The sequence below is a fragment of the Dromaius novaehollandiae genome, chromosome 1 (genome assembly GCF_036370855.1).
Source record: "Dromaius novaehollandiae isolate bDroNov1 chromosome 1, bDroNov1.hap1, whole genome shotgun sequence".
In the NCBI taxonomy this organism is placed as follows: Eukaryota; Metazoa; Chordata; class Aves; order Casuariiformes; family Dromaiidae; genus Dromaius; species Dromaius novaehollandiae.
Genome location: NC_088098.1, coordinates 97,936,028 through 97,955,044, shown reverse-complemented (window position 1 = coordinate 97,955,044; position 19,017 = coordinate 97,936,028). Strand labels below are relative to the sequence as shown.

Below are 19,017 nucleotides of genomic sequence, written 5' to 3'. Positions count from 1 at the left end.
CATATATACACATACACATCCAGGCGCGTATTTACACAGGGGGAGAGGGAGAAACGTGCAGATATTATGGGGACGGAAGGCAGAAAGTTGACGGCGACGCGCTCGGAAGGACACACCACAACAAGCCCCGGCAACTTGCACGAGTGGGCGACCGGTCCGCGCCCACCGACGCGAAACCCACGACAATAACCCAGCGCCGCGCTGCAGGTAGCGCCGGGCGCCCGCCAGGCTGCGGCGGCGCGGCCCCAGGTAGCGCCGGGCCCCCGCGCCGCCCGCCGCCGCCCGCCGGGCCACCCGCGCACCCGGCGCCGCGCGTGGTGCGCCGCGGCCGCCACCGCCGCCCTGCCCCGCGCGGGGCCACCGCCGTGCGCGCCGCCGGGTGGGGTGGGAAGCAAAGGTATTAAATATGGAGAAAGGCTACGGTGACCCAGGGTTTTCCCGTTTGGGGGGGGGGGGGCGGCGGCTGCTTTTTTTTTGTTGTTTTTGTTTTTGCTCCCCCCCCGCCTCCTCCCCTCCCTCTCGGTCACCATCAAGTTTGCATCTTAGTTACAAAATGTCGATCTTAAAGGCTGACAAGACAGGGAAAGAGGGGGGAGAGAAAGAGAGAGAGAGTGAGAGAGAGAGAAGAGAGAGTCCATCTTGCTTTGAGGGGGGAGGAGAGGAGCGGCAATGCAACGCACAGATCTCACCCTCCCGGGGCCACAACTCCGCGCAGCACCTCGGCGGCCGGCGCGGGCAGGGGGCGCGGGGGTAGCCGGGCCGCGGGCCCCGGGCTGCGCGGCGCCGCGCTCGGCTCGGCTCGATCAGGGCCGGCGCAAAGCGCCTCCCCGCTGCTCCCCTCCTCCTCGCCGCGGGCCCGGGCGACGATCCCGCGGGTGCCGCCGCGGCCACCGGGGAGGAGGCGCCGCCGCCGGGGAGCAGCCACATGGAGCCCGGCTCGCCGCCCCGGCCGCCGCCGCCCCGCTCGGCCCCGGCCTCGGACGTGTCGCCAGCAGGACGGGCAATGGTTTCGGGGCCCCAGGCCGGAGCGACCGCCGCCGGCCCCGGCCTCCCGCACGCACTCACCTCCCCCCCGAAAAACTTTTGCAGCCGCGGCCTCCCCCCGCCCGCGCCCCCTCCCCCCGCGGGAGCCGCCCGCCCCTCCGCCCCGAAAACCGGCCTCTGCTGCCGGGGAGCACCCGGGCGTTTCTACCCCCGCCCCGCTTTCCCCACTGAAAAGGAAAGCAAAAAAATAAATAAATAAATAAATAAAATAAAAAAAAAAGCAGCCACCCAGCTCCTCGGTGCCCGGCTGCCCTCCGCCGCGCCGTACATGTTGTCTCAGCTTCTTTCGCATCGCTTCATTTTACCTTCCTCATTCAGCGGCGGCGGGTCGTTAGCGATATTTCTAACCCAAACCTGCTGCCGTGCGGCTCCCCGGGATTAATCGTATTCCCCTCCCTTCCTCTGCCTCCCCCCCTTCCTCCTCCTCCTCCTCGCAAACCTACACTGGCTCGGCTCTCCTCACAGCCATGCAAGTTTCATACATTGCAAATAAACCCGAGAGGAGAGGAGGAAGAGCGAGGCGAAGCGGCTGCCGAGGGGGGGAGGAGGAGGAGGAGGAGGAGGAGGAGGGCTGGTTTCTGTAATTCACCAGCGACCCGAGCCGCTCGCAGCAGCACTTGAACCCCCGCCCGGCCCCCGGCGGCGCCCGGGCCCCCCCCCGTGCCGCCGGCCCCCTGCCCGGGGCGGCCCCCGCCAAGTTTTCTGTCATCGCGACCCCCCAATGTCACAACTCACCTTCGGAAACGGGACTTTAAACGGCCGAGGCCTGGCCCTGCCTTCCCCCCACCCCGCCGCTCTCTCCCTCCCTCTCTCTCCACCTTAAACTTATTGACACAACATAATCCCGCAGCCGCGCAAAACCCCGCCGCGCGGCCCCCTCCCCCCCCCCCCCCCGGCCCCACCGCACCGGCGGCTACCGGAAAGCGCAGCCCCACACCCCGCGCCGCCCGCCCGGCCCGGCCGCTGTTGTTGTCGGGGCCGCCGCCGGCCCGGCCGCGCCGCGCCCCCGTTTCCCATCCGCGCCCCCGCCGCTGCGGCGGCCCCGCGCGGGGAGGGGGCGCCGCCGGTCCCCACCCGCGCTGGCCCCGCGGCGCGGCACCAAGTTTCGTTTCTGCCCCCGCCGCCGCCGCCGTGCCCCTGTCAAGCCCCGCGGCGGCACCCGCCGCCCGCCCGGGCCGAGCCCTGCGCGCTTCCCCCCTTCCTCCGCCGGCTCTCGCCTCTCCGCGGCGGCGAGAGGTGCCTGCTTTCCAGCGCAGCCTGGCACCGGCTGGCCTACCGCTGCCGCCGTGCCGCCGCGTCCGCCTCCTCTCCTCTCCCTCGCCCGCTCCTTTCCCAAGCGCGGCCCCGCAGCTCCCCGCCGCCCCCGGCCCCGCCGGCCCCTGCCCCTCCGGCGGCGCGGACCCACCCGACCCAAAGTTTCGCACGCAGGCAGGGCGGCGAGGCAGGCGGGCGGCAGCGAAAGTGACTGGGGACCGCGGCGGCAGCCGCCGCGCAGGACGCGCCCGGCCCCGCGCCGCGCCGCGCCGCGCCGCTCCGCGCCGCCCTCCCTCCTCCCCGCCGGCCGCGGCTCGGGGGCTCCCGGGGGGCTACCCCGCCGCGGCGGCGCGCGGCGAAAGTGCGGGGCGCGGGCAGAGCCGCGCCGGCCGCCCAGCGAGGCGGCGGCGGGGCCGGGCCGGGCGCACTCACCTCGGCGCGGCCGGCGGGCAGCGGCGGCGCCGCTGGGCCGGAGCGGGGAGCGGCGCCAGCCGAGCCCTCCGCCTCGGCGCCCGCGGAACGCGGCTCCACACAGAGCCATGCAACCCGGGCAGCGCCACAACACTCCCCGCCATATAAGGCGGCCCGCCATTGGCTGCGGCGCTGAGGGACGGCGCCGCCAGCCATACAGCGGCGCCGTTACACCCGCGGCCCGCCGGGGAGCCCCTGGCGCACACACTCACACAAAGATCGTCGCGCTGCTCCTCGCAGCGCCGGAGCGGCAGCCGGCGGCGGCGGCGCTGCGGGGCAGGTAGCGGGGCCGCCGGCTGCCGGCGGGGCGCCGCCGGGACCTGCCGTCCGTTGGCGAGAGAGCAGACTACGCCGGCCCTGGGCAGCGCCGCGGGGCAACGGCCTCGGGGGGTGCCCGGCGGCGGCGGCGGGCACGGCACGGCGCGGCCCTGCCCGGCGCCGCCCCCCCGCCCAACGGCTCCGGCGGCCGGCGCAGCCCGCTGCCACTTGGCTTATTTTCCGCGAGTTGGGAGGGCTTCGTTCAGGGGCCCCGCCGCGGCGGGCGGAGAAGTTGAGGGAGGCGGCAGCGCATCCCGGCAGGCAGCGCCGAGTCGCGGAGGAAACCGGCACCGGGGAGGGGGGACGACGACGGCGACGCAGGCGCCCGGCCGGGCCGCGAAGGGCGGCTGGCACCGCGCTGCCCAGGCCCTCGCCGGCCGGGCGCCCACAGCGTCTCCGTCCTGCGGCCGGTGCCCGCAGGCGTCGGCGGAGGAGCGCGCTGGCCTCGGCGCCCCGCTGCCTGCGTGTGCTCCGTCCTCTGCCCTGCGCGGGCATCCGCGCCTCGCCTGCCCTGCCGGCCCCAGGGTGCGACGCGCGCCGTGGGTTTGCTGGGCTCGCGGGCAGGGCGAGGCCGGCAACTTTTGGGTGACCCTTTCCTTTTCTTTGGGAAAGACCCCGCAGAAATGTCGGGTGACTCTCTGGGAGAAGCTCCTTTCTCCTGCAGAAATCAAACGCAATTAATTGTAAAAAAAGCACGCTGTGTAAGCTGATCCAACGTACCAGCCTTCACAGGGCTTCAAATATATTCTGCATTAGACATTAGACGACATACAGTTATACGACATTAGATTATATGACACGTATTTTTTAAGGAAAAGACGCGTGGTATTCATTCATAAAATTTGCAGGCACAAATTTTGGTGTGGCACTGTCTCCAGGTGCTAGACTCGACTTCTTGTCTGTGTTGCCATATTAAAGAAGGTCAAAAATAACAACAACAGAATCTGAAGTGTACTCATTTCTTTTTATAAGAGCGATGTTTGTGCTTCGCCACTGCTTTACGTATCCGGCACCCCAAGGATCCTGTGGACTTTGTTCTGTATGTTCTCTGCCCTGAGCTTTTTTGCGCTATGGTATGGTTGATTTCAGCATCACCCCATTGCTTGGCTGCTCTTCTCACATTTTTTTATTTTTCTTTACAGCATAATCATGTTAAATAACTATATGAAAAAATATTCTAATGTCTGAATAAAATGGGTAAAATACAAGCTAATTTTAAAAAGATAAATTATGTCCATGTTTCTGAGAAAAGTTGTTCTAAATTGGCCTGCGCTTTTTGGGGGGGGACAGGAGAAATGTGAGAAAAAATACTCTAGATGGGTGGAAACATCACCATCTTGCTGTTGTAAGCAAGGGTCACAGGTGGATTAGTCAGGCACTGACTATACATACTACATACTGTAAATATAATAGGTTAAGTATGTTTTGAAATGAGTGTGTTCTACCTAATCTTTTCTTTTTCAGAGTTGAGAAAATAGAGAGCTGACCATCCATCCTCTAGAAGTCAGGTGTGTTTCAGGTGTCACAGGTTGGGACATTGACAAGTGAAAGCCACAAAACTCATTAATCACATTTGAAAAAGTTGGCCTAATCCTTAGACAGAACACAGTTGTAGGTGAGCAGCATCTTTTCCTTTGTAGTACAAGAGGTGCAGTTGCCAGGAAGACTAAAAGGCCTGAGCCAAACTTTAACCTCTCAGGTATAGCTTACCTCTCAGTACTAGTCCCTCGTTTCCTGGATTCTTTTACTCATATTAATTGCATACCATGGAGACTTTCTATCCCTCTTCATCGCCAGCTTAAATCCCATCAAAGCAAGTAACTACTGAAAGATATAATTGATGTAGATATTCAGTAGTATACAGGAAATTCATTTTAAAGGATGCTTCACTTTCTCTTTAACAGGATTCTATATTACAATTGATGCCCTTAGTAGCCATTTCAGAAAAAGAGGTCAAGCTAGGGACACCTTGCATGTAATGTAGTTGTTTATAGCTATACAAAATGGATATACAGTGCTGCTAGTTAGAACAATCATGTTTTGTGCCCTGCTCTGTACAGTTACAAATGTCTTCATGAGTTGCAAGGCAGCCACCTAATAGGCCTGTAGAAGCAGAAGTATTTTGTCACCCTTTAAGTGAGATGAGTAAGCTGAGGTGCACTGGTATAGTCAGAAAATAGAAGGCTTGAGTTTCCACTGCCTTTGATTTACTGTGTCCATAGGGAACGAGAGGACCGTACTTTGTGTGTGGGGGGACACTATCAGTGCAGGACCTTCTGTAAACACTGAGATCATGAGGGGGAGAGGGGAAGGATAGAATACTAAATATTTCTCTTTTTCCATTTCTCTCTATATTATTTTAAGCAAATTAATCTCTTTGCATGCCCATTTGGAGGTATTTCTGGCATTCGTCAGTCACTGTTATCAAGAGTTATAAGGTGCTAGCAAGAGTCTGTGAGGAGTTTTTCAAGGGACAGCAAGTGCTGAAATTTTTGAAATTGCTTGCTGGTTACCGGTTGTTTTAAAACTCCACATAAGTTGCATTTCCAGCCATTTCTGCAGAAACTTAGGTCATTAGATGGCCCTTTGCTGGCACTTTTGTGTAATTGGCATTTGTTTTTCAAGGAGCGATGCCTCAGCCCTGCACTGTGGTCTGCTTGCCTGGGCTCCTGCATATAGCCAGAGCTCAGCTGAAGTCAATGCAGTTCTGCACAGATAAAGCAGTCTGCTCAGATTCGCATGCAGCAGGATTTGGGGCTTAGAGGTTGTACAAAAACCTTGTGACATTTTTTTGAGTTAATTTGGATCTGCCTGATTTGTGCTCAATTGGCAGTGGAGTATCTCCCTCCCAGCCGCATGTCCCCTCTAATTAATCCGTGGCACAACATAAAAGACATAAGTAAGCAAATGTCTATAGTCCGTCAAAAGAGAAAAATACTACTTCCCTTCATGTTGTTGTTATTTAACAATAACAGGAAGAATAATAACATTGATAGAGCAATCAGGGTTGGTTCTCCCTTCCCGTGGGGCCTGTTGTAGAGCTCCCTAACACCGGGGTGCCCTGAATTTGGGACTTTCTAGCCGCCTCTCTCCTTGCTCCACGCACAGCCGAAGCTACCTGCTGTCCGTGGAGCAGAGGTGGCCGGCAGTCATTCTTCTGGGCCAAGATAGATATGTGCTTCCATGGCTGTTTTCAGTGCATTCAGATAATAAAAAGGGAGCCTGGACTAGCCAGCTGCAGCCTGAGCCTGCAGGCCCTGGATCCCTTTGAGCTGCTACCATGGCTGACTACAAGTGACGGTTGTCATGTGAGCAGGGAAGGAAGGCCATAAGGCAACTCTGGGAGCATATGCTTTATCTGCGCTAAGCTTTGAACACAGCCCGGTTAGAAGCGTGGGGAAGAAAGGATGAGGCAGATGCAGCCTTATGGAGCCTGTCCCACCTCTGTTGCTTTTTTTTCCTGTGGCTTGTGCCCACCCGCAGTCCATGGAGGAGCGTGGCATCCTTCAGGTTAAAAAACACTGGAGTAGGACAATGCATTAGTGGGCCTATTTTCCTCCCCAGTGCACTTGTATAACATGGTAACATTAATAGCAATTTATGTGCGAGCGCTGAAGGGAGGAGGCATTTTATCTGAACTAAAGCTGCAGCATATCCACTTCAGACTAGGAACAAAGCCACAGGATCCATGCAGAACAGCCATTCTTCAAGAACCACACTTTTAGGGAGTTGCTGTTCCCACCTCAGTCCCTTTGAGGAACACTTTCCATTTCTGCAGAACTCAGCAGAATTTTGTGGCAGTCAAAGAGAGGGCCAACTCCTTCTATCGATTTCTCTGTATGAAGGCACGGTCAAACTCGGTGGCTGTACTTCTTCATTCCTATTCCTTACTCCTAGTATTTCACAATATTAAAATAACCAGGTTATTCTCTTCTTTGCAATTTTTGCATGCTACTTCTGAACAGCCTGTACCTCCGCACCTGTTTCCCACAGTCTCTTCACTATTAACTCTTTTCCTTTATTGCTCACGCCTCTTTTTACTAGTAGAGCATTAACAACTGCAACTCTCCAACAAAACCAGCTACTGAGAGTGTTAGATCCTACAAATAGTCTCTGACTTGAGCAGCTAGCAGTTTGAGTTGACAAGCTAGACAAGAGAGAAGGAAGGGGGACAGAGGTGAATTGACTTGCCCGTAGTCTCACGGTCTGGTGGCAGCAAAGTCAGGAATCAAATCTGGGCTTCTAACTTTCAGCACATTGCTTTGTATACCTTGTTCTTTTTCTCTCTGTGTTGCTCTAAGATTTTTCTTCCCTAGTGCCTCCCTCTCCCAGAGACACTTTACACCTTGAGGAGCTATTGCTCCCTCTTTCAAAACGATTGAATAATAAGTTGGGTTAGCCACAGCATCCAGATCCCTCCGAGCCTGTCGCCTCTGTAAAGATTGCTTCTGATTCTCCAAGACATTTAAGTACATGTTCAACTAATATATGTTAACTAGCGTATGTGAAACACGCAATGTCTACAGTAATGAGGCAAGTGTCCGCACAGCCCTAAACTCAGTAGCTTTTCTCTGTCATCATACAAGTATACTGCCAGCATGTTAAAAGAAATACGTAAATCAGGCCAAACCTACTCCCTGGGGGTTATGGAGCCCCTTGAACTAGTCGAGTGGAAGCAAATTGGTTTCCACAGCCGGTGGCACACACGAGAGCAAAGGGCCTGTCCTGCACACCCACTTACTCTGGATTCCTCCAGACTTACTGACCCAGGCCCTGCTAACAGCTAGGTCAAAGGATATTAGCCTTCCCTCAGCCCCACACTTCTGAATCGTACAGTGACCACTTTCTCTCTCATGTAAACCGCAGTAATATTTAACTGCTTTGAGCATAAAATGTAATAACAACTCTTTTTTTCAACTTTGGGTTGTTTGACCCTTCGTGCTTCTGTAATACTTCAGTGCTATTGAGCAGGTTTTTCACTCCTCCACCCCAGGACCTCTTTTCCTATCTCTATTTCTGGTGTTATTCAAATATTTATTTGTTAGTTTCTTTGCTTTCCCTTTCCTATACATATCTGTGGTGCTTTAAAGAAACTACAACTTGGTTCTAATGCCCTCCTCCGTCCTCCAGTATATCACCAGAGTCTTCAGAACTACCTCACAGATATATGTTTTTTCTCTGTACAAGAACAAAACTGGATGGATCTTGAGGCCTTCCAGGAAAAAGCAAAAAAAAAAAAAAAAAAAAAAGCTAAGAAGAAAACAAAGAAAACAATTCATGTCTTGGATTAGTGCAACCCACTATAAATATTCTTGCAGGAGCAAGACTATTCACTGCTCCAGTGCATGCAGGTGAGAGGCCTCGCGAGAGGAAATTAAATCAGCACATTGCATTGTTTCTGTCCCACTGGGTTAAAATGGAGAAGAAGGTGAAACTTTAGAAGGGCACTTTCTTCTACTCCTCCCTGCTCTGACATGAGAAGTGTTGGCAGGCCAGCCTGTAAGAATGAGACCTTTTAAAAATGTAGTATTCCAGCATGCCCTCTTAATGTGGCTTTCCCCTGAAGTCGGCAGGTTCTCACAGCTTTCTCCCATGCCGGTGCTGTAGCAAGCAAAATATTTTACTCCATAGCACAGGCAAATCCCATACGGGAATCTGTCTGCCAACCCTGCTTGTTCTAGTCCTCAAACACCCATCGTGGGTGGATATTTCCCTCATTCTGACTGTTCATAGCTCTAGCCAATGCATTTGCTTGTGCTGAAATCTCTGCATCACTAAAAGGTATCAGCTCTCCCTGGCTGGTATGTTCTCTGTCATATCTAGTCTAAAACAATAGAAAATTTTGTAAAATTCAAGTGGTGGAGCTGGCCAATATTTTAAGCCTGAACTTTAGCAGCAGAAATTTGATTTGATAATATTGAGACATTTTTTCAAAACTTTTTTTTTTTTTTGGACAATTGCTGGGCTTGGGAGTTACATTTCTGTATGGCAGAGGGAGGTCTAAGTACCTGTATTTGCAAGCAAAGGTTGAAATGTTTAAGCACTTTCTAAATTAAACATTTCTGTGGTTCAACTGAAAACAAAAACAAACCCTTAAAATGATCAATTTTTTAGTGCCCTTTCCTGGCCTCCAATACGACCATTGGTTTCAGCATAAATTTTTGAAAAATAATCTCTGTAATTTGTTGTCCCAGCTTTTTTGAACTTCTAGCAATTTGAAAAATTGTTATTTTGCACAGTCCTGTCTGCATTTCTTCAAATGGAAATTTTGGGAAGGCATGCAGAGATCTTAGGTGAGATTTATGGTCTGTGATGAACTGGGTATTCATAAAGAAACCTTAAATCTGTGACTGTGTTGGAGTTCTACCTACATGAACTCGGGTTGTGTGTGCTCGGCAGTGCTCAGGTTATGTTAATAAGTATTTCCCCTTCATTCTTAAATAATCCAGGCTGTCATGTTGCTTCCACTCCACTCTTCCTGCCAATATAAAAATATTATTCCTTATGTCACAAGTGGAGGTCCCAGTGCAAGGGCGGTTTATATATGCTCCTACTGGCTGTGAGGGAGCTGTTCACCACCCTGAGGTTCAGCATTGGCATGGTCTTGCTTCTTCCACAAAGATCTACCTGGAACAGGCTGACTGTATGGCTTCAAAGGTTTGCCCCTTCTCCATCTTCCTGTGAAGCTGGAGCTTTGTGTTAAGACACATTTCTTGCTCCAAGGCAGAGAGTGAAATCCTGACTGTATGAAAAGCAGTGCCAGAGCTCTCCTTGACTGCAGTGGGATATTCCCCTGCCATCATCGGTTTGTAAGTACTTGTCAGGATCTCTTATTTTGCCATACTGATGGCAACCACGAGACGGAAGGCCCACGCTCAGATTTCTCAGACAACAAGTGCTGAACCCTAAATTTTTGTTACTGGAAAGAAATGAGGGAATTGTTGATATAAACACATTTGCCTATACAGCTTTTAACTTTAGGATAATTTTTGTTTATTTGTTCTTCACTGTGCTTCTGAGTGGATATGCAACATACCAAAAGCCAAACAAAAAATTGCCCCTCTCTGACACATCTATGTGAAAGCCTATCGCCACATATCTCAGTAACAACAAAATACTAGAGGTATTAATGTTTTAGTGGTACAGACCCCCTTTTATCTCAGGATGAAATATTGTATATGATGCTTGCTAGTGTAGGCGGAGCTAATGTTTCCTTCAGGACAAATCCTCCCAATCCATCAATTACAGCTGATGGAAAACTCTTTAAAAGGCTGAGTAATTACACTTGGGCACAGAGCAGAGTGGGATATGGAAGTTCACATAGCAAGTCTGTTTCAGAGCAGGGAAAACACGCTCAGTCACTTAAGTCCTATTCTCTGCAAGAGACACCCGTTGCATTAAATAGGGATTGTAAAGGCAGATGAGGAAGCATGCAGATTAACCTATGCCCTCATCCAGCAGTTGCGAGTATATGGAGACAGCTGCAGAACTTGTCCCTAAGGATTTTTGGGAACGTCTGGCAGGTTCCATGGTGGAACAGGGAATAAACTGAGTACCTCAAGCAACTGAAGTCCCAAATCTTAATGATAAACATTAGTGCCTTCAATTGCAATTCAGAAATATATATATATATATATGTATATATGCATAGATAGATAGATAGATATGGCAATAACAACATCGATAACAGTTAACAGTGATAACATTGTGCATATATATGTGCTGGGCTTTCTACAGAAAATTTCTGACGCAAAGAGCTTGTTACAGTCTTGCAAAGGGATTCAGCATTGGCTTTAGTGGGCCATGAGGGGACATAAAGGTTTCAGTAAGTCCTTGCAGGCTTGAGTCACTGGAAAGATAGAGAGAAGAGGAGAATGCTGCTTTCCCTAAGCCTCATTCTGGTTCAGTAGCAAGTCAGGTGCATTATCTGAGTCCAGTACCACACTTCACCACATTTCCGAGGGGTAAGAAAGTAGGTATTATTATGTCTGTTTTAGAAGTGGAAAACCAAATCACAAAGAGAAGCATTGGCTTTTCCCAAGCTACATTGGAAGATGGTGTCAAACAGAGGATTCAGCTGAGTTTTCCCCAGTCTTAAGTTACAGACATAAACCCTGAACCATCCCTATCTTCTGTGGCAGCCTGTGAACCTGCTCAGGGATCTGCCAAAGCTGGTCATCATGACAGAATGAGTTATGGTTTTTTCAATGTTCACATGGCTTTTGATTTTCTGGCCTATTTTTGTTGTCATTTATTTGAATTCGTGCTCAAACTGGCATTCAGTCTTGTATGTTCACACTCTTGGTTGGGTCCTACACCAGTGTAACTCCTGAGTCAACTGGAAACAGTTGAAAGCAACTTTTTCTAAAATGTGCCTTTAATGTAGACTGTGCATGCATTATTTCCTGAATAATCATGAAATAAGATGCTGACTCATCAAAAATAAGTGTAACGCTCTCCCTGTCTGCCCTCACAAATCAATACCAAAAGTTAGCAATGCTGTGTGAACCCATTCTAACAAGGGTCCTACACCAAACCCTATCAGAGTTACTGGGAGGGATCACAGTCGTGTAAATTAGCTTGGGGTCATGCTCCAAGTTCTGCTATTCTGGTAGAATTGCTGTGATTTAGGACTCAGTGTCTTTGCATCCACACAAGTGTGTGGTAACAGGCATGCGGGGATGAGTGGAGGAGACACTGTGACCGTGCACCCTGTTCTGTTTTCCTTCCTTACCACATAGAGTGTTAATTGATGTGGGAAGTGCTGCTTCCTTAAGGACAAATCCTCCTAGTCTTTCACATTACAACAGACAGGAACCCATTCACCTTCCAGTTTTGAATGAATACATTTCATTAGAAATTTTTCAAATTTCTCTTGCAATGGATACTAAACAGAGCATTTATCCTCATTGAACTTTTTGGATTTACCATCAAAATAAAAATGTTGAAATGGCAAATGCCATTTTCCCATGGGCGTTCTCATAAACAGCAACAAAACAACACAAAACAAAAAGAAAAACCGAAGTAAAATACAGCCTGCTTCCTGGCCAGAAAAAAATTGCATGGGTAAAAATTTCAGCTTTGCTTGTTTCCACACGCAGCTCTCCTTTTCAGAAAAATGGAAGTGCTTCATTGTGGTGGGCTCTAACCACATACAGGCAGGAGCTGATTATGTAAGGCTAGATTGTGGAGCTACAATACATGTTGGCAAGCACTTTCTCAGCAGGTGCAATGATCTAAGTAAATGCCCACCAACATGAATAAGGTCTCCACAGTTCCACCTGCTTGTTAACATACTTATACAGTGAATACTGAGTAGAGTTTCATTATACACACAAGTTTATAAGCAGAAGCAGCTAAATAGATGGAGATGGGGAGAACATGCAAATAGGAATACAGGTAATTGCTATAAATGAGTTCACTTATACAAAATGTACATTCACCCAATATGCTTGTGAGGTTCATCCCATGCTCACTAACCCCAAATACAACAGTCTTTCCTAAATTAGAGCCTTTGGCATAATAAACAAGATGGGTAAAACAATATATGTCCCTTATGGATTTGAGCAGTTAGTTGGCCTATTTCTAGACTAGTTTAGCCTCTTTCTGAAATGGGGCAAGCAAGACAAATTAAACACACCATTAAAATGCAGAATACACAAATATGAAATGTGGACTGGAACTATTGGATATCAGTTGCCCTTGGGAAAAATACTGGAAGCTGTGATAAGAATCACTTTAGTTATCTGCTAGCTCAGTAATTCCAGATGTTTTACAGCAACGAATTCTCTGAATGAAGCACTGCCAGTCCAAATGAACTAATGATGGCCTCAAAATGGTGCTAGATGGAGCAGCCTAGTCTCATTGAAGACTGACTGAGGAGCTTTGAACATCAGAGCCTCTAAATCATTCGGCAATTAGACGCAGCGTGTGTCTGGGAAACAACAAATCTGCATGGCTCTCGATAGCAGAAAGGCATGAGAATGAGCACCTCTACTTCGAAGTTCAGGTGAAACCTAATCTGTCCATGGTCCTACAAGAAAATATCCTCTAGGAAAATGAGAGCACAAGGATGTCATCGTACACCAAAACTCCGTTATTGAACAAGGCGATTCTATGCTAAGGATTTTTTTTGTTTGTTTGTTCTTTTTTTGTCATTGTTGCCTTTATATTAACTGGATTTGATTTCTGATTATAAGCATTGTCCCCTGAGGAAAAAATTCTTGCTGACTGTTTCTCTGTTGTGTTTTCTGATGAGTTGTTCTGTCACCTTATGAAAGGCTGGAATACCTATTGTCCTCCAAGACAAATAGGAATAGCTATTGTCCTCCAAGGCAGATTCAAAGAGGAATATGGTACACACTTTGTTTAATGTATTTTATCCCCCGTCTCTGCTTCTGTTCTTACCTTTTTTCTGCATTTGTTTTTCACTCTCCCTGCATTCTGTTGTGTATTCCCCCCATTGTTTGTCCGCTTAGATTATTTTGTTTTTCATATTTCAAAATCTCTCCTTGTGTTGAACACAACCTCAATAGCACTTTTAATCAAGGAAAAATGAGTTCATTCACATCTATATCCGTGTATGGTTTAGGGCCAGTAATAGACATAGAATTCTTCCCCCAAAGTGGCTCTTGTGTAATTGACTGTACTGGTTCAATGAAAGGGCCCAAATACGTTTGGGCATGTTCCAGCTACCAAGAGTAATAAGGCACTTTCTCCAAGGATATGATGTCATTTTGGCTAAACTATGACACCAACAAGATTGTGAGGTTGCTACCTTCCCGGTTAAGATCATTGAGTATCTTCCCAAGACAGGACCCAGTTGGTGAAATCTTGGTGTTATTTTTGTTAGAATACCAACTATTTAAAACAGTGTTTCAATCTCTTTTGTTGTCCAGCTTTATCTAGATGCTTTAGAGTGACACTAAAGCAAGTCCATGGTGTGATTTTGTCAGGCTGTCTCCACACTGGTGTCTATAGGGATGGACTGCTTTCAGTCGCATGGCAATAACCGAGCACATATGTTGCCACTGGAACTCATTGCTTTATTTTGCAAAACATATGTGTAATTGGAGCAATTTCGTAAATCTATAGCTAGTGGCTTTTGCTTCTGAACAGGTGTGTGTGTGTGTGTGAAATGAAGAGGGGTATAATATCCCACAAAATTCAATAGTTTAAATATCACAATGTCTCAGTATCAATGTGTGTAGCAGTTACCTAGTCCAGTTTGTGACTTCTTTGTATATGATGAGATAATATTTTGGCCTAATAATAAGATGAAGATCAAATTCTTCAGTTGAGGTACCTTCTGGAAGCCTGAGTTTTCTCGCTATCCATGGATGCAGCGATAATACAAGGATGCTAACACTGACTGGTCCAGAGTTTACCCCTTCCCAGTACACGACACTTGATATTTGCATCCTGTTGATGTTTGTCCTCTGTACTGAGCTCTGTGAAAGGCTGCTACATGGCAGTTGCAGTGCTGGGGGCTGACAAAGCCATAGGATGCTGCCGTACCTCCATTTCAACCAAAGAAATTACAAAAGTGTTAAAGGGTTATTTCCAATCTGTGATTAAATCCAAAATTTAATTCTCCAGCACCATCAAACTAACACCTTTCTTTAGTGTAATGCATGTATACATTTAAAAATATTTTTAAGCACTCATCTGTCATATATTGTAATAGAAAACTAACCACTGAGAAGCCGACTTGCTTGCTTACCCTCCAAGGGTGAAATTCAGTTATGCAGAGGAACAAAACAAGGTTTGTGTACCATCCAAGTCCCTCATAGTCCTACTTCTGCTGACTCTTCACACACGGGTAAGCTTTACCACAGAGAAACAATTTTGGGGTGACGTCTGAGTGCCACAATTGATTAAATTTTGTCTGTAGGATCCATGTCAGTATTGTGTGTGGAAGGTGGAAGAGGTGCCAAGTGGAGCTTTATGCCCACTGGGCCTGGCTCCTGCCCAGCTGAAGTCAGTGGAACTTTTGCCGTTCCTTCCAAAACCAACAGGATGGTTCCTCCACTCGCTCGGCATTTCTCTTATTAAACCACAGCTTTCTGATATTTTCAGGCACTCGTGCTCATCAGCTTGGAACTGCACAAGGCTGGGTTTCATAACAAAAAGCAGCCAGATTCTCTCCATTTGAATAGACAGGAGAGAGCAAGGTGAGTCACTTTTTGCCTTGCTCATCTTGCCTGGATGCTACAGGTCTGCCAAGGATAACTTGAGCTTTCCCTGAACAAGGTGTGAGTGAAGACTGCAGCAGTTTGAATCAAACTGGGGTGGTTAGTTTCATAGGCTTTCTCCTTAATTCAGTGAATAAAATAAAATACATGTTCAGCGCTATTCTAGTGCTTCTCCCTCAGCTGTATGCATTGTAGCAGTGTTACCTACTTTAAAATGCCTTATATTATCCTCAATAAACTGTCTCTCTCAGTCCAAAAACTGTCATTCCAGAAAGCTTGCTGCCTCCTTGCAGAGAGCTTAGAGCACCTTGCAGGCCTGATACAGAGCCCTGTGAAGTAAATGGAAAGTCTCTTAATGACCTGAAGAGTTTAGATAGTGAGCCCTGTGGATGGCAGAAAACAGGTAGCACCACCAAAAGCACCTAATAACCATTGACTGTCAGTGGGTCTTAGTCTCCAAATTACTTAGATGATTCTGCAGATACTTGTCCCATGGCTGGATACACATTCTCAGCAGTGCAGAGCACATGGATAGTACTCCATGAATAACATAAAAATCCTTCTAAGTAGAAAAATCTCTCTTCACAGGAAAATGATAATTTTATGCCTTGCTATTTCTTTTGTGTCAATCTCTGTAAGCATCCCTTTGGCTATAGTATTTTCTTAAAGTACGAATATGTACTATGTGTCAAAATAAAATATTTATTGCATACATTTACTTTGTGTCTGTTGAGTTATGAGTGGATTCTTAAATGCTTATTTTCTGCACCTGTTGGGGCCATTTTACATTCTCTATTGGCTGGAGACAATGAAAACTTGATGCCTCATGGTTTAAAAAAAAGAAATTGTTGAAGAGAATTTGAATTAGAATTTAGCACAAGCATTTTCTGTTGCTGGTACTCTGGGACCAAACACAGGACCTGCTTAAATCCCCAGGATAGGAATAGTTGTCTCAACCGGAGCTAGTCTGAGTCTCTTGAGCCACAGGTGGGCTGACACAGCCTCACGATAGTAACTGTCCAAGTACGCTTGAGGCGAACCATGGCTTTCCAGATGTCACTGAGAGGGAGAAAAGCCTTGGGCTTGTGTTTTTTTCTCTCTCTTTCAGTGGACTTGCAACAATCCAAGGAGGAGGAGTGTGGTCCAGAGGAAGGCTGAATCTCCCACACCATGGCCTACATCACCTGGACTTATTCTGGCAGCCCTCCAGCCCAGAGGAAGCATGTGGTAAAGTAAAGAGAGAGGGAGTGTGCGGCCAAGCACCAAGTCACTACACTCCTTTAGTCTTTCTCTTTTTCAAGAGCAGCTGAGCGACGGACCTGTGCAAGGCTGGCTTCAGATCAGCTGTTTAAACAGATGATCGGGAACTCGTAGCAACTAGCAAGTCAGTGATACAGACAGACTAGCTAATAGCAAAATGTCAGCTGGTACGGGAGCTGACTGCTTTGTATGAACAAAAATGGCATCTCAAACCCCAAATATTGTTATTTCTTCTGCTTTTGGGGACCAGCTTCGGGAAACTCTCACCTAATAGGCATAAAAGACTACGCCAAAACCAGAACAGATTTTGTAGATGACCTTGACATTACGGAAGAAATGTACCACTGACACCTCTGATAAGAAAGGGAATGTACCGCTCCCTGCCTCCAAGGAGTCTCCATGATAGCTAAGAAATTGAAGCAGCTTTGCTGGCACTATCAGAAGTTCAAAAACCAGCTTTAGGTCCAGATAGTTGGCCCTTCCTGTCAGAGCAATTTAGTCCCAGGCAGAGGAGAAAGCAGGTATTTGGATACTGAGTAGAGCAGCTACTCAAAGTGGGTTACTTGGTGGAAAGTGATATGACAGCTCACCAGGAAAATAGGAGGACGCCTTTTCAGACCCTGATTGCTCATGTAAAAATCACCGGGACAGGAGACAGGCACCGGAAGTTCAGGCCTCTGCTTTGTGTTCAACTTCCCCTTCAGACACCAGGCACTGCAACTGCTGCCCTTCTGTGTTGCTCCACAAGATGTCCTGCAGCCCTCACTCTGTTCCTCTCCCTCAGCTTCAGTTATAAGAGCTAGACTTGAGGAACCTTATGCCTCTTGCAGGAGGTGAAGGACAACCCAAGCCAGTGAAATCCAGCACGTGCTTTAATTCCGAGGCAAAAGCAAAAGTTTGGGCACGTTTTTCAAGGTGAGTCTATGGACAGTTAGCTGGTAGGCTCATAATCAGAGTTTGTGAATAGAGAGATGAGCTTCTAGTATTGCTGTCTTTCTGTTAATTGATAAGGTCCTTTGAATATAGGCAGATTATGAGGACGAGAACAAGGAAAATTAGGTGAGGATTCATGCTGTCCAGTTTAGGCTAGATAGCTTTGGGTAACTGGTGAAGAGGCACAGAGGCCTCTCTTGGGTCACTCTGGATTTCTTTTAGGGGCTGCTCAGCTTCCCGCATTATCTATAGACAGAATCTGAAGAGACCATCTTCTGACAGAGGTGCTTACGTGCCTAAAGTTACATCATCCCACAATTCCTCTTAGCTTTCCCATGTGAACATTTAGAAAAACAGAGGCCCTCAGAAGTGCTCTCTATTTCCATATCCGCCAGATCTGAATTAAGAACCAGAGATCCTTGCCTCAGGTAATCAAGTTTGTACAGATCAAAAAAATCTTTCTACTCAAACAAAAGGCCTAATTCAACAAGTACTTTACTTCCTCACCACCATAACAATGATTATGCCATCACTCTGATGGCATAATTTTTTCCCAACACAGGAAACCAATTATTTCTACTGGTTAGCTGTTGACCTTCACTGGGACATTGACTGCTAGAGAATGGGAAGATAAGGCCTATCAAAGCAAAGGACCTAATGATGACCGGTCCTTCAAAAGATGTTTCTAATTTCTTAAAAAGCGAGAAATCTCAACCTGTTCTTTTATTTTTGGGTCTTATCTTTGGGTCAGACAGAAACAAGTCTTAACACACCTTGAAAGCAATTCAGAAAGTACCAGACAAAGCACACATAAAGAACAGGAGCTGACACATAAAAAGTCTTTAAAAAAGAATTCTGCAACTGTGGCTAGATATGCTGGGATCAAATAAAGTAATATCTTTAATTATACCTCCACTGAAAAGCTATGCACATACAGAATGTTTCCAGGGTTTGACTGTACCTCGAGAGTTGATTGTGAAGACAGACCTTTGCACTTGCTGTAAAGGGAATTTGGCCAAGTTACAAGAGCCAGCTTATGCAGGATCAGAACCAACGGCCTTGATATGGAGAAGACATACGTATGTGCTTCACTTTGTGGGCAGAGATCTGTCCTGTTTAAATAAATAGACCTCTGTGAAAAGTCAAGCATGTTCATCAGCTTTTGCAAGACAGTGCCAGAGTCTGTGAAAAGGTGCTGAGAATCTGTATAGTACTTCCTCAGTTTACTTCAATAAAAAAAGTCTGCATTGCTATAGAATTACATCGCTGGCTGTATTACAAATAACATTTTCTTGCAAAATTTTTCTGGTTGTTGTAGCAGATTTTGCCCTTTGACAGAAAATGTATTGATCTGATCCTGGGAAAGTGACTGTAGTGCTCAACAGAACAGTTTCTGCCATATAATTTTGATGTTCATAAGGTTCTGTAATATTTCATATGAAAAGCCTCTGTCAACTTCCACTGACTGTTGAATCTTAAAATGATTCATCTACATAAATATATTTTCAGGAAAGCTTCTGAAGGAGGCTGACCTCATTGCAAA

General features: G+C 47.9%; 1 protein-coding gene across 29 annotated transcripts in view; it reads right to left on the bottom strand.

The window, feature by feature from the left end:
* Nucleotides 1–3,211, bottom strand: part of BBX (BBX high mobility group box domain containing) — a 148,637-nt gene extending 145,426 nt beyond the window's left edge. For 4 of the 29 annotated variants that reach the window (XM_064521802.1, XM_064521806.1, XM_026112403.2 and 1 more), the window contains exon 1: nucleotides 1,350–1,460. Coding sequence is in view for 5 of the 29 variants with exons in the window: in XM_064521703.1 (XP_064377773.1) it covers nucleotides 2,731–2,873 (143 nt within the window). In the remaining 24 variants the exon portion in view is untranslated. Of the gene's footprint in view, nucleotides 1–680; nucleotides 889–1,065; nucleotides 1,089–1,272; nucleotides 1,292–1,349; nucleotides 1,461–1,487; nucleotides 1,619–1,779; nucleotides 1,858–2,320; nucleotides 2,400–2,449; nucleotides 2,598–2,730; nucleotides 2,896–2,981 lie in introns of those variants that run through there. The other 25 variants (XM_064521703.1, XM_064521707.1, XM_064521726.1 and 22 more) reach the window with 18 other exon arrangements.
* Between the last annotated feature and the right edge of the window lie 15,806 nt (nucleotides 3,212–19,017).